The sequence below is a fragment of the Lissotriton helveticus genome, chromosome 4_1 (assembly GCF_964261635.1).
Source record: "Lissotriton helveticus chromosome 4_1, aLisHel1.1, whole genome shotgun sequence".
NCBI classification, from domain to species: Eukaryota; Metazoa; Chordata; class Amphibia; order Caudata; family Salamandridae; genus Lissotriton; species Lissotriton helveticus.
In genome coordinates, this window is record NC_136063.1 from 1,093,042,064 (window position 1) to 1,093,057,591 (window position 15,528).

General features: G+C 40.0%; 1 protein-coding gene across 1 annotated transcript in view; it reads right to left on the reverse strand.

Annotated features, from left to right (window-relative positions):
- Nucleotides 1-15,528, reverse strand: part of GABBR2 (gamma-aminobutyric acid type B receptor subunit 2) — a 1,581,022-nt gene that overhangs the window by 24,137 nt on the left and 1,541,357 nt on the right. The window contains exon 17 of the mRNA XM_078686234.1: nt 5,298-5,427. Within this exon, the coding sequence (XP_078542360.1) occupies nt 5,298-5,427 (130 nt within the window). The remainder of the gene's footprint in view (nt 1-5,297; nt 5,428-15,528) is intronic.

Below are 15,528 nucleotides of genomic sequence, written 5' to 3' on the forward strand. Positions count from 1 at the left end.
AGCTGCACACTACGATGACTACGGTGACCACTTTATTTGTTTAATTTTATTATTTTTCTTGGAACCTTTCTTAAAGTTTAAAATGCTTTCGTTTGTCATGTATTTACTGCGACATGAAATTTACACATATTGTCAGTGCGTTGTCATTTTTATTTCTTATGCTACACTCTTGTCCAGTGGCAGTAATACTTTACTTTATAAATTCCGTTTGGAATTTCTTATTGTTTTGTTGCAAGTTTACCTTACTTACAAATTCCTTCGAAATTTTTAATTAAGATTTGCAAGCGATATTGCTCGTATGCTACGTGACTCTCATGTCACCTACACTGTTAATACTTTACGTTACTTTACCTGACAGTGCCAGAAGTTTTGATTATGATTGATGAGCCGTAGTCATGTCACCTACGATGTTAATACATTACGTTACAGTACTTTAGAGTGCCAGAATTTACATAGCTTGAAGCATCTATTACAATAGCCTACTGGTTGTATATCTTACATTACAGTGCTTCATCTCAACTTCTTGTAGGAGAATGTTCATTGTTCCTATTATAGTAATTGTTGCAACAGTACTTTAATTACAAATTCCATATGGAATTCCTTATTGAGATTTACGAGCGATTTTGCTCCTATGTTACGTGGCTTTTCAGATCACTTATACTGTTATACTTTACGGTACATTACTGTGCCATTTTACGTGACTTTTCAGGTCACCTACACTGTTATACATTACGGTACGTTACTGTGCCATTTTACGTGATTTTTTAGGTCACCTTCACTGCTATACATTATGTTACGTTACATTGCCTGCCTTGTGTCTTATCCTCATGTCTGCGGATTCGTCACTCACAATGTTTCTTACATCCATTACAGTGTTTAGCACGTACATTACTTAACGTTACTTTACAGTGCCTTCCCTTAAGGCATATGTTACAATGCCTATTGGCTGTACAATTTGCATTACAGTGCTTATTACTTTACAGTTACAGAAACTCTAGAGTACTTTCTTTCCAAGCTCCTGTTGGAGAGCTGTCTTTGTTCTGTTTCTTACAATTTATATTACAGTACTTTACAGTTAAACTTTTGTACTGTATTTACATATCCCCTGTTCATGAGATCTATGACAGTCTGTATTTTCATGTTACATGGTACCTGTACGTTGATTTTACATTTTATTACTGTCATGTGTCACATTATTATTCTCATGTGTATTTTCTTTATCCAAATGAGTTTTCCTTACACATATCTTTTACATTTTGAGAGTGTTTTTCTTGTCTTTATCATGTACTATCTGTTTTTTTCAATTGCTGTTTCTGCTTGCCATCTCCACATTGGTCTGGCCAACTGGTGTGTTTTGGTGGTGAATTGGAGCGTCAACTAATTTTTTCTCTGTGTGTTATGTTACTATTGCTGTGCTATTGTAGTTTTTCTTTGCCTTGTTAATATCTCCTTACTTTGTAAGTATCTCCTACTTTTCTTCTTCCTCTGCCTTCCACATGATTTACATTTTAATTTAAATCTGTGTTGTTTCTATCAAAGGGGGAAGAAGGGTGTGGGTTATTCCTGTTTTTCTTTGTCAATGTATGCATGGTCTCCATCTTCCATAATTCGGTGCTTTATGTTCTCTTTGCATGTCTGCCCATTATTGCGGTATGTTCTTATTTGAGATACCTAATGTTATTTACATGCTTACCCCTTGTATCTTCCATTGTAATGTTGTTATTATGCTCACTCCTTGTATCTTCCTTCCTGTTATTATTAAAGGGGGAAGATGTGTTGTGTCTGCTTCCAGCTTGCTGCTCAGCCAGTGGATGTGTGTAGAATGTTAGTATGAGTGATGATGCCATAGAGTGTTGGATGTGCGGGTGAGTGTCAGTTGAGTGTTGGGCTGAGCAGCAAGGAGGCTGCTCCTGTTGGGGTTAGCTACTTCGTTATTTTCTGTACCTTGTACATCCATCTTACCATCTTCATCTTGCTTAATATACCTCTTGAAGATACCACTTGGACCGGACATGCATTCAATTACTACAGTCCGTATTCTGCCGAGGCCCCCAATATTTTCTCATGGCTTACTTATCTTACTACCTTTCTCATAGGCACTATTCTTTTTGCTCGTCTTTTCTAGTGACACACACAGGACACAATGCGTTACGGCATTCAGTTGCCTACCCTACTCCCATTTTGCTACTTCAATCGGTGAGATTGCGCTGCTTATTTTTACTTTATTCTCCACAGGTTCACCTTTCCTGGGTCTCGTGACACGACTGACCATAATTTACCTGACTGGGAATTCATCGCGCCCTGAGCTGCTTGTTTCACTTTTTGAGCAGACATAGTACTCCATTTGTAAGGTAGTTTTTCTTTATGCTCTATTCTTATTGTTCCCATTTCCTCCTTCCCTGAAATTTTAATTGGTGTTTCCGTTTACTGTTGTTTGCTTGAGACATGCCAGCGACCTATCTTTCCTTCCTGGATCTTCATTATTTGCTGATAATTACCTGCCTGTAGCGCCTTGGTTGACTTTGCTCTCCCGTAAGTCTTGCTCATTGCTTCTGTTTCTTCCTTCACACCCTCCTTTCTTCCTTGACATCACTTTTTCGGGTTTCGGTTATTGAACCTGTCTGAATGGCTCTCCTCATCCTCGTGCATCCGGTATCATGGTTTTCTCGGTCTTTCCATGGTTTCTATCTAGCTTGAGCTACGTCCTTTGCACACTGTGGACTATTCTAATTTCTTACACGAGGTGTGGCCTAGGCACTGGAGATCACTAACAGTTATGCTTCATCTGTCCGCTCTTTAATATTCCCTTTTGTTTTGGGGAACAAGATTGCCATCAACCTTTGTTTCCTTTTTCTATTTTTAGAATGATGTCTTGATACCCGTTTTATTTACACCTCCACCCCGCCATCATCCATGTGCCGGGTCTGGTGGCGCAGTGGACAAATGCATCCACTTTAGGGGCCTGTGTTCGACCTCATGGTCACAGCTTCTAATCCTGGTGGGTCCACTCAGCCTTTCATCCATCTGAGGTCGATAAAATGAGTACCATTGAGTTGGGTAACAATATACATCTGTTATTCAGCGCCTTGAGACTTTCGGGTGATACGTGCGCTATACAAAAGTGTATGTTATGTTATGTTATCATCCATGTGGCACCTTTATCCTTCCAGTTCTGTTCCCTGAAGAAGGTGGTGGCTTCATTGAAGCCCGACACGAAAATGCACATCAGCACACCCAGTGACAGGAGTGACTTAGTGGTGCATTGACTGAGCAAGAAGAACCTGATCTACTTCAACAGCTTCAACTTACCTCTTTTTCCCATAAACCACATTATGAAAATGCTACTCAATTAAAGAAAATGTACATACAAATGCTTTGTAATCAATATAGTATACATAGACACCCACTGTATTACGTTTGTTAAAAATTACTTCTTTACTACTGTTCAATATTTTACTTTTCAATATTTTTCTGCTCATGACCCCACTATTAGACTGTGTAGTGGTTCTTGTCCTTAACCACCATTTTTACTGGTGTGCTTTGACAGTATGGTAGATGTGTGGGCATGACTCAAGTATGATTGATTTAATGAGAGAGTTGTGTTGTGGAATTTGATATGCCTTTGATGTTTTTTAATGTTCTTGTCTTGATTCACTTGTGATGGGGGGTATTTTTGTGTTGCATTTATGTTTATGTGGTCTAATTCTGAAAAAGATCATGCTATCAACTCAAACTGATTTGTTCTATGATATATAAAAAAAAGTAAAAGAATTGAAAATATGTATATATTTTTTCACCTTTAAAAAAATACACGTTTATATAGTATTGTTGATATTCTGGCAATTTTATGTTATTGTGGGTTATGCAGCAAATCATAGGCAGGTGACATCTATTCCCTTCTTGTGTAGGGTGTGATTTATTGTTTAATATGGGCTTGAGACATCTATAGGAAAACCCAGTGGGCCAATGGTTCCTCTCCAAAAGAGAAATAAAGTAACTCTATTGGTCCATGGTCGTAACGAAAAGTACACAAATCACCACGAGTGCAACATTGTCAGGCAAATTTATAGAGTTTAAGCCTTGTTCCCAGTACGAACCATACTGGGATGTCATATCCAAGTCTAGAGACAGAATTCTTTATTTCCAATTTCGGGTGGAAACACTAGCATTAAAATCTTTCACTCACAAATGGTATAATACTAATGACAGCAGGTGTCATCTATGTGTAGAACACGAAGACCTACTCTCACATTCTATTCATCTGTACTGCTTTGAAGGTCCTCCCCCCTGGAAATTTTTTTTTAAAACCATTGTGTAAAAATATGGGCACCAGGTCTAGTACCACCACATTAAGAATATTGCCGACAAACACAAACGAACTGTGTGTAATATCAACTACCAAATTTTGAAGTTGCATGTGGTCAATTCGTGACAAAATGCTAAAGATGTTTGTGGCCACTCAAACTAGTAATTACCAACAACAGGGGCAGCCCTGAAAACCTGAACCAGGGGTAAACAATACTGGAATCCTAACAAGGGTTCAAGTTAGCACAATACATACATTAAATATTAATCGAAAATAAAAACGTACAACGAATCAGGTACTTGGGATAATTAACGTGCCAGTTATATGCCCCCTATCCCTAGAATTAATTTAATCTGTATTTTTTCCAAGCGTGGACCGGGGCCCAGTGTGAGTCAAAGTAAAGTACATGATAACAAATTGGAGGAAGGATGATCTATGTAGGGGACATCAAGCAAGGGATCACGAATCACAATGGCTAAATTAATCTCTATGTATAGTCGATGCAGGGCCATGCAATGTCTAATATCATTCCTGACGCAAATGTTAAAGGTGCATTATAGAAGAGGATATTACAGAATAAGAGCTATAGAAAATATACAAAAAGCTGGGATTTTATAGGTAGGTGTAAGCATTGGGAGTAAAGTATGAATTTACGAGGGGATTACACAGAGTTGGGAAGGCCAGGCAGGGAGATCACAGTTCTTGCTGGATTCCAGAAGATGTCAACATGGTACCAAGCAAGGGTAATAGGTAGTGGCCAAAGTGTTAAGGATATGTCGCTGAAACATTAGGTGATATCTAGCATGGTAAGATCAGGCAAGACATATGGGTTAACATAGGTTGACAATTAAAGTAATCTTGTGCATTTCTTATGAAAGGTGCCTAATTAGGCAAAAACCATTCCCTCCCCATTCCCCACTTTGCTCTACTGGGCACAGAGGTCTCCCCCCCAATAATAACAGCTATTGCAGCTATATCACATGTTTCTTACCTTTGCTGTCTGTGAAGTTTCGGATGCTTAGGATGGCATTGAGCTCCTGATAATGATTTTGCTTAATATAAGTGGTTTTCTCAGGTGTATCTTGAAGCTGCATAGTGACCTCTTCTAAGTCCTTATCCAGCTGAAAAAAGACAATAATTGTGTCACAGATCAAACAGTAGGCATGGGTTTATGAGCTAATCACGAGATTTGAGTGGAAATATCTCACAATATCAAGTGACAAAATATCTGCTCTATCGTGGTAACCAAAATGTCTAATATTTGCTAGCATAAAATGATAAAATACATCTATTTAACTCAAAGAAAGATACCTATATATCCCCTGAAAAATATGCGGCCAAGGGGGATGGGGTCCCTGGAACCTGGTAATGGTTTAGTTAAGACGGCCGCACTCCCCCTCCCCTAAAATTAAAATAAAGCAAACCTCCAGCCCTGGTCCATCTGGGGGTGGGGTGGTGGGATAACAGCTGAAAAGGGTGGGAACATGCCATTTTTACTATACAATCCTGGATCTTCAGCAGATCTGTGTTCCATCAAAAACAATTTTCTGCCCCCCTCACTAGGCTGGGGGGGGGCAGGGGAGTGATAATCTGCCCACCCTAAGTCTCGAGGGTTCCAAATATGGTATTTAAAAAAAATACTTTTTACAGTATGCTGACTGAATCCCTGAGTCTTAAAATAGCCCCACCACATCTTTGTTGATGTGGTGGCAGCCAATCAGATCTTACTTTGAGATCTGTTGGATCAGTGGAGGATCTGCGTCCATTTATATATACTCATTTGGAACCTGAATTTCCCAAAACTATTCCACGGATATATACCAACTCACATAAAGCATGCTTTTTGGACCAACATCTAGCTTTCTGCCAAATTTGGTGCAATTCCGAGCAGCTGTTTTTTCGGTACTGCTGTTCAATCTTCCTATGAAACATTGCACCAGATAAATGCATTTTGGGTCTCCCCTTTTTAATTAAGATATAATCAAATAATAAATTGTGTTTTTTCAGAAATAGCAGAGTGTATGCCTGTCACCTCCTAAACTGCAATTCTATCTTGCTTTGTACATATATTGATCCTAGAGGGTAACTTGGGGTCGTAGGTGTTTAAGAGGCACACACCATACTGGTTTACCCAGTTTCGGATTGCAATGTCATAATATATTAGTGTGCAAGCAGTCACATTGAATATTAGTTGGAACTGAGTTATGTTCTTGGTTAGAGACCCCTTATTACATCAAATACTTCGCACCAACTTGATATGGACAAATGTGAATTTGAAACTATGAATCATGTGTTACTAAAAAGTTGGCAACCATTGTCAAATTAGCTCCCCATATTAATTTGCATTTGCATGAAATTACATTCTTTGTGTTGTGTGTCACCTGTTTACCAATCCTGTGATTTATTTAGAGGCTGTTGTTTTGCGCCTCTTCCCATTTCAGCAGATTCCTCGACCAGAGTGCCAGGTCAAGAGACAAAAGCAACGTCCAAGACAAAGCAATGTGTTTTTGGTCTAGACATCAACTAGAAAAGCAAACTAATTACAGGGCCTGTAGCTCTTAACTTAGGTAGTAAGCCTAGTAGAAGCAATTTAGGTCGGCTAGTGAAAGGTTGTCCAGTAAGTACAGCTACTGTTGAAAATATGCACTTCCACAACTCTGTTATTTTTTTAGCATTTCCATATTATATGATTAAAAATGGCTATACATACTTTATGTCTGGAACTAGCATCTCCATGATACTCCCTTGTTGGACCTGGCCCTCTCTTTATGTTCATCCCCAAATGTTTTGCCTTTTCCCCTCAACTCTTTGCTGAATTCGTCTTTGTTTTCCCTGGGGTTCTCTGCAATTTACCACTGCTAACCAGTGCTAAAGTACTTGTGTTTACTCCCCTAAAACATGTAGAATTGGGTTACACTATTTAATTTACTGGTAAGTCCATTGTAGAGTGGTATATCATACACCCAGGGCCTGTAAATTTAATACTAAAAGTGAGCCTGCAGCACCTATTATGCCACCCACTTAAATAGAACCTTAAACCATGCCCAGGCCTGCACTGCAGCCTGAATGCAGTCTTAAACTGCCATGTCAACTTGGCATTTAAACCCCTTGCAAAGCGTTAAACTCCCTTTTTTTAAATATGTCACTCCTAGGTAGCCTATAGGGCAGTGTGCTATGTAATCAAAAGGCTGGACATGTACTTTTAAGTTTTACCTGTCCTGGCAGTGAAAAACATTTATATTTGTTTTTCACTACTGTAAGTCCTACCCCACCCACAGAATAGCATTAGAGATTCCTCATTACATTTAATAAGCTGCCATTTCCAATTGGGAGCAGGAAATAATGTCATGTTTGGTAGCTATGGAATTATAATGATACCTCCTAAAGATAAAGTTGGATTTCGCATTACAATTTTGAAAATGTCACGTTTAGAAAGCTGCCATTTTCGTGCCCTTAGCCCTTTGTGCCTGCAGCCTGTCCTGGGTGACATGACTGGGTGTAGTTGAGTTAGACTTTGTGAATTCCTCCCAGACAGTCACACAATAGAGGGGTTAGATATGCCTCAATGGGCCATCTGCAGGCAGGATGGGGCGGAGCTGAGCATAGCCACACTTGCAACTAAATGGGTGTGCTCCGCCTTCACACAAAGGACCCACCACCCACTCATTGTCACTGCAGCCAGCTTGGAGCTAGGGAAGGTATGGCAGAAAATTCCATTAACTTCAAAGGCCCTTTCTAGAAACTTCTCCCACCTTCTAGAAGAAGGACACCAGGGTGTTAAAATAGAACCTTCAGACCCACTCTTCAGTTCACTCCTGGGCCTGCAGAAGAACTCTCAGAGGACTACCTGCTGCTGTGATCTGCTGTGCACGCTGTAAGACTGCTTTGCTGTACCTTGAAGGACTGCTTTTCTGCCTGGAGTCTGCCATGAACCCTCAGATGCCACCCTAGCTGTTAAGCCTTGTATCTTCACCTGAACCCAGGACTACCAGAGTGACTCAAAGGGCTAGTTTGCTGGCCTACTGTTTAGAGACTCAGGGACAAAAAGGCTCCCACCATCTTGAACCCACAACTGGACCCAGCCTGAGAGAGTCCTGGCCCTTGGATGTGGTGCTAATGGTGCCCAGCTGGCCAAATCCCCAAACTGAGAACTTAAAAAACATTTTTGGCCAGAAACTGCTCTGAGAACCAGGAGGAGACTGGGACCAAACTCCTCACCTATCTGCCCAAAGTGCATCCCCAGTCATATTGACTTTGCGGATTCTCCCGCCATGGTCTTCTCCGCAGCAGCAAATCCTTTTCAGCGGTCCTTCACCAAAAGATTATCCAGCGTCATGGAGCTGTCTTCAGCTACAGCCTTCTGCCTTGTTCCACTTAAGATGTTTGACTTCCATTTCAGAGAATAAGTCAGAACGTAGAAATCTTCACTGTGGCTTCAACCCAAGGCTCCCTCCTCGCATACTTCCTGCAGCCTTACCCCCCTAAACTTTACCTTCTTATAACAGTTTTCTCAGAAATTCTTCTAAGTCCGAAGGCAAGCGCTGACTGGGCGCATTCCACTTCTTGTATCTGAAGTCTGCTCCATTGCAGTCTGCCATATTTTCCACTTTTGTCGATTGTGGCTGTTGCTTGACCAGGGCTCAAGCCCCAGTCAACCTACAACCCAATTTCTCACAATTCTACTAAAACTGCTAGGGGACTAATAGGTGCAGAGCAAAAAGTGGAATTGTGTTAGTTTGAATCTCGAATTCCAGTACACATTTTTTGTATGTTCCAAAGCAAAGGCTCATTCTGTATTGCTCCGCTCCTCATTTAGGTTTGATTCTTATCTCGTCCTCAGCAATGTGACATCTACTATTGACATGTCAAGGAAACAACTGTACAGAAGGGATACAATTTCAGTCCTGTCTCCATGTGTCACCGTCAAGAGTAGGGTATCCTTTGTAGTACACTTGTTTCACATCCCAGGTCAAACAAATGAAACTTGGCAATAAACCAAAGGTAAAAAATTGTCCTATTGCAATGTCATATGTTGCTCTTTAATTGTATGCAGAGACCCGTTGCCTTATATATTGCACACGTTTGAGCCCAGCTTCCAACCAAGTCCACTTGTTAAATAACCGAGACATGTCTTTGAAATTGGCCAGCCACTACTACATAGTGTGCACATCATCATCAAATGAAAATGCTTCTGACATCTTTGTCAGCAGTGCTGAACCATTTTACCTAACTTGGGACAGTTGGATGCCACTGGTGCATCTCTCATGAGATCCTTGTGCAACTTGGTTGGAAACATTTCCAAGCCTATGTGAATGGCCTCCTCAATGGAGTCCACTGACAACCAACTGGTAGACAAGTGCAATTGTTCCACTAAGTATTAGAGTTCATAATCCGGGGCAGCCTAACCACCCACAACAGACAGCAATCAGTTTGCTGATGGTCACCTTTCATCTTCCAGTGCTCGAACTCAGGTCAACAACCATGTAATACATGTCTCTAAAGAGTTTTCTCTGAAGGATAATGGCCATGTTGGTGAATTAATTTAAAAGTCTAAGTAGCATGGTCACTCTATCAGAACTGAGAATGAATATTTGTACCAGAAGGATAATGAATTTCATTTTGTTGCTAACGATTTAGGAACATTGCCAAAGATCTCTTCTTCATTGTTGTGATGAATTTATATCCTTAGATATTTGAATGCATGTTGTTAACAGAATTACCTAAAAAAGGGCAATCTTTTTTGTTCTTAGTTCTCCAGTGGCTTGAGTAGGACAACAAAGTATTCCCCTCATTAATACACAATCCTGAGATGTGGCTGATACTTTTAAGGACTCCATGACAGACCGCAAATTGTGTTGGCCATTTCACAAGTAGAGCAGCACGTCACCTGCATATGACAGCATGATGTGGTGTCTACCCAATAGGGATATCCTATATTGGAGTCCTTATTTTCTCAATGAGCAAGCCAACAGTTTCAGAACTAATGAAAAAAACATCCTTGTCTAGTGCCTTTGCTTATCTGCAATGTGTTTAATAATCCACACTGCAGGCAGAATCCTGCAATATAGGGTGAATATAGTAGACTCAATCATTTTAGTATCTGTCCCCCAAAACCTATTTTGCAAACGAAGGGTATTTAAGGCTTCCTCTATGGCGAGGGAAGCCATCATGTGGAACAACATGCATAAGTTATGAGTGGTGCAGCAGATGGTTATCAGTTCATGATGATCATGGTGTATCAAGTTTAGGAACAGCGGAAGCAATCGATTAGCTATTATTTCCCTAGTATCTTGCAATACAAATTTAACATGGATAGCAGGCAATATGAGTTCACAACTAGGGAACCTCAGATGGGCTGTGGCAATTCCACAATTATTGAGTCTCCAGCGCAGGGAGGTAGAGAATCCAATTGTTATGCGATTTCATGAATTGTGAGGACTTTAATAAAGAGAAACCAACAAAACATGACACAAAATTCAATAGCCAACCCATTGGAGTCAGGATAACTACCCCTCAACAATTGTTAATGGCTGTGACAATCTCAGTTAGTGCTAAGGGAGGACCCAGTGCAATTATTTGAGGTTTTACCAACTTGGGTGCCATTTCTCTGTCCAAGCAGAAGTATATTTTTCTCAGAACTGGGGGTGGGAGGCTCATTTAGAATAATCATAATATTCAGCAAAAGCAGTTAGTGATACCCAGTTTATTTAGCAATATTCTCCTCTTGGTATGTATAGCAGTTACTCGGTGCTTTCGCTTTTTGGGGGACATTAGCCAGGCAAGAAGCTTATCTGGTCTTTCTCCTTCATTAAACATGGCACAAATTTCCTGCAGCATGGGCACCTTATGTTCTCTAAAGGCGCAATTTCATCTGATCTATTGCACTGTAACTGTGACTTTACCAGCAATAGTTTCTCAAGTTCCTATTTTGCTCCTGCAAGTGTTGATGCCCTCTGTCTAGGGATAACCTAAGCCCCATATGAGGTCTTAATAAAGCATTTTGACGTGCAATTGCTTGTAGTTGCCACAACGATGTAACAGAAATTCTCCTGCTCTATTTCAATGCTAGCCACTGTGGGTTGTAGCTAGTCAAAGTCTGGCCAAGATATTCTGTACATCAGGTTCCCAAGGTATAAGTATATCATGCCCAGAAACATATTCCGTTGCGTATGGAAATCATGAATTAGTGAACAGAATGAGTGCTCTCGAATTCGATACACTTCACACCAGATATCAGATAGCCCCCACTTTGACAGTCATTCCCTAAAACATATAGGGGCATGTTTACAACTAAAGTGGTGGAGCTCTGCGCTAAGCCAAGAAGAGTAATGCTGCACACATCACTTTAAAAATGCATGCGCCGTATTTACAAGAATACGGTGCAGCCCTCCGTTTCTCCCTGTGCTGTGCTAAATTTAGCTGCCGAGCATCAACGCATGCACCCTTGCACAATAGTGCAAGGGTGTCTGCGTTGTGGGAATGATTGTTTAAGTGCAGGAAGCTGTACCTTCCTGCACATAAATACTCATAAATGGCAATTTGTAACTTCCATGTGTGCAGCTTTGCGCAGCACACATAGAAGTTGCAACTAATCATGTTCAAAGTGATTGTTTATATGGAGGAAGGGACACCTTCCTGCACATAAACAATCATACATGGCGTTTTGATGTTTCTATGTGTGCTGCTCAACACAGCACCCATAGAAACAGCAAAAACGAGAAGAAATAATCTATTTTTCCTTGTTTCGACTGATTAAGACCAGGTTTTTCCTAGTCTTAATTTTGGCACTGCCCCATATTAACGTGACCCTTGTAAATATGGATTTGATTGCACTGCTCCCTCGAGAACAGTGTCTCCCCAGAGCACTCTGTGTTTAGTTCAATGATGTTTCAATACACGTATATGAAGTTCATTGCGTTTTTATTATCGTTTTTATCTTTTTCTTTTATATCATGATATTTTTCTGATACCATATTAGCTCATTTGGCCCAATGCATTTCGGGCTGTAGCCCTTCCTCAGGGGCCATGTACATCCCTGTAAAGTAAGCAAGTACAGTTTCACTTCACTGTCACATCTTAATATGTAATAAATTCAGCTTTCAACATTTATAAACATGCAGTTTGAGAGAGATCACGTATTAATAATTTCATTTCTGAAGAAACTGTTCAAAACGATATGTCCTGACACATTGGTTGTGCTCGTTAATGTCCATGGGCGTGCTGTGCAAGCAAGTTGTGTGATGGTCACACCTATGGACCATATTAAAAAGTGGTGTTATTGTGAACAAACGTGACTATTGTTAAGGATAATTCAAACCTTGTCTGACGTCTGGGCTGTCCGTTCGATGACAGTTACCGCGGGTGAAAAAACGAGTCTGCACAGAGAAATGAGAACAGAATAAGAGAATCGTTCTGCAATGCGACTTGCTGATCAGTACGTTACACTGTCAAGCATTCTCTGAGATTGTCCGGCCCAGTAACGGGACTTACCGAGAAGAATTCTATCGCGCGTTCTATGTTCCTCGTTCAACGGCGTTGAACACATTCAAGATTACCGCGTTCTAAATGGACGTTCTTAAGTCACGTGGTTCATGAAAATGAATTACGGCGTGTGATAGGTCTATTTCGTTTGATGCGGTCAGTTGTATGCGTCAGGTTTCTAATGGGTGGTGTCTTGGTCACGTGTGTAAACACAGAAACTGGAACGGTATGCGTCTATTAGAGAATGTTAATGTACGGAGTGTAATCGATCACCCTAGTGACACACATTATTCGAAACTGTTTTCAATCGGCACATGAAACGTACTACGAGTGAACACAATGTTACTGTTTTTTGCCAGTGACTTTTTAGGACATATTTCAAAACATCAAAATTAAATAAAATTGAATAAATAAAATTACACATATGTATTTTTCATTTGCTGATGATAAGACTCTTCCAAGGGTCTATAAATGACAACTATATTCCAATCGTTCATTAAGCCCTCTCGGGGCGGTGGATGATAGTCTGTGTATCCAATACAGTTCCCTTCTTAGAAGGTATTGTTCATTGTCTCTTCCTGGTAATACTGGAACAATTTCCAGAATGCAAAATTTGAGTTGACTGGGATTGTGTTGATGATCATTGAAATGTACCGCTACTGTAGATATTGTACATTTTAACATTTTACTTTACTTTACAGGGATGTACATGGCCCATGAGGAAGGGCTACAGCCCGAAATGCATTGGGCCAAATGAGCTAATATGGTATCAGAAAAATATCATGATATAAAAGAAAAAGATAAAAACGATAATAAAAACGCAATGAACTTCATATACGTGTATTGAAACATCATTGAACTAAACACAGAGTGCTCTGGGGAGACACTGTTCTCGAGGGAGCAGTGCAATCAAATCAATTGTTTTTCAAACCCTGGTACAGGGGGTCTAACCCCACAGGCACCACCCACCAACAAAAAATCCGGAGCAAACTTCTTAAATCAAGAGTGCGTATCCCAACCACCGCTTTGGCTTGGAATCAATTCACCTTGTAAATATGGGGCAGGGTCAAAATCAATGGGTGTTGTGACAGAACACCCACTGCAACACCCATTGCCCACCCCTTTCTCGCTAAGGATAGCTTGAAAGATTGCCTTATTCACAAGGCCGTGTTAAGCCAAGTTAAGTGGCTTAATGCCACCTTGTGAATAAGGCGAGGCCCCTATCACCACAGGAACGTCTAAAAAAGTGACGTTCCTGTGGTGATAGGGGCTTGTAAATATGCCCCACAGTTTCTTTGCGGCTGAGGATTCACAGTAGAGATGGAAAGTGTCTGTCGAGCGCCAAATAATTTACGCAATTGTTTATTATGGCCCTTAGAACGGAGGATAGTAGAACAAAAAAGGCTATAGGCGAATTTGGTGCATACACGCTACACAAAACTAAAAGCTTCCTATATAATTTTTACACTATGACTTATCTCCTCTCTGTGCCAATATTCTAGGTGAATGGTACATAGGAGATACTAAGCGCTCTCGGGATCAGTGAACCCCATGAAGAAGCAGAGAATATCATAATCTATAGCAGGATTCCCCATTACTTATTAAGTTTATTACCTTCACCTTTGGTGAGATATGTCTCATGTTATCAAGCTATGTAAATGTCTCTACACTTCTAATAAATATAAATTCCATGGTGCTTGGTAGGCGATTAGATGCCTCACACATTCAACACATGAAGTTTTACTTACATGGAGGCCAAATTTAACAATAGGATCAAAACTAGTCGGGTTTAAAAGTTCAGTGCCCCTCATTTTTACGTGGAGCACAACCCTTTTAAAGATACGTCACTCCAGTGTCCCTTGTTGTGATAGTCTTGGGCCTTTGTCATTGAGGTCTCTTTAAACAGAATGCAATACCATCAGAAGAACAAAACTTGAATCTCGTAACATCTCTTTCTGTAACAGAACCAGTCCTGGCCCAGTCAATATACAACCCAAGCTACTTGAGTAGTACTTTGACTTCATTCTGAAACAAATCAGATTGTAATCAGATTTTGTAGATTGCGTAATGTCTTGAGTCGCCATCAAATGGGGGATTGATGAAGCATGATGTTTGCGAAATAATCCTGCTTAAGCAAATCTGCTAATGCTCGTATTTATTAACGAAAACAGATGGCTAATGGGGTGGGAAAAAAACTATTAACATGGGTGACTTTTTAGAAGATTACGTGTTAAATGTGCAAAACAAAGCACAACTCATTTTGTAATAAATGTAGCATAAGACATGCGGAAAGCATGAATAGCATAGAGTATTCTTAATCAATCAATCAAAAGAAATTTTTATTTAGACCCTTGGTCCTTCAACATAAATAAGCATTAGCGTCTTTTTCTTAATACAATGTTGTTAAATCATTTATACACAATAAAATTACAATCCCATATTAGTCATTTCATTTTCCGAATCTAATTCATTTTATCCTAAAATATTATTCATAAAATTCCCAAATTTCTGAATTCTTAAAAACCTTTTGGGCTTCAAGCATAAATCTCCAAAGTGCACATGCTATGTCCAAGTAGGTCATTTACGTTAACAACTCCCCTACCCGTGCATGGTTCTTAATACCATATTTTACAAATATTGGTCGTAAAAACAGTTTGTGTGCATCAAGGACCTTGAGACAATCTAATAATATGTGCAAAATATCGCATTTTGCGCCAGATGTATGACCACAGCATTTTGCG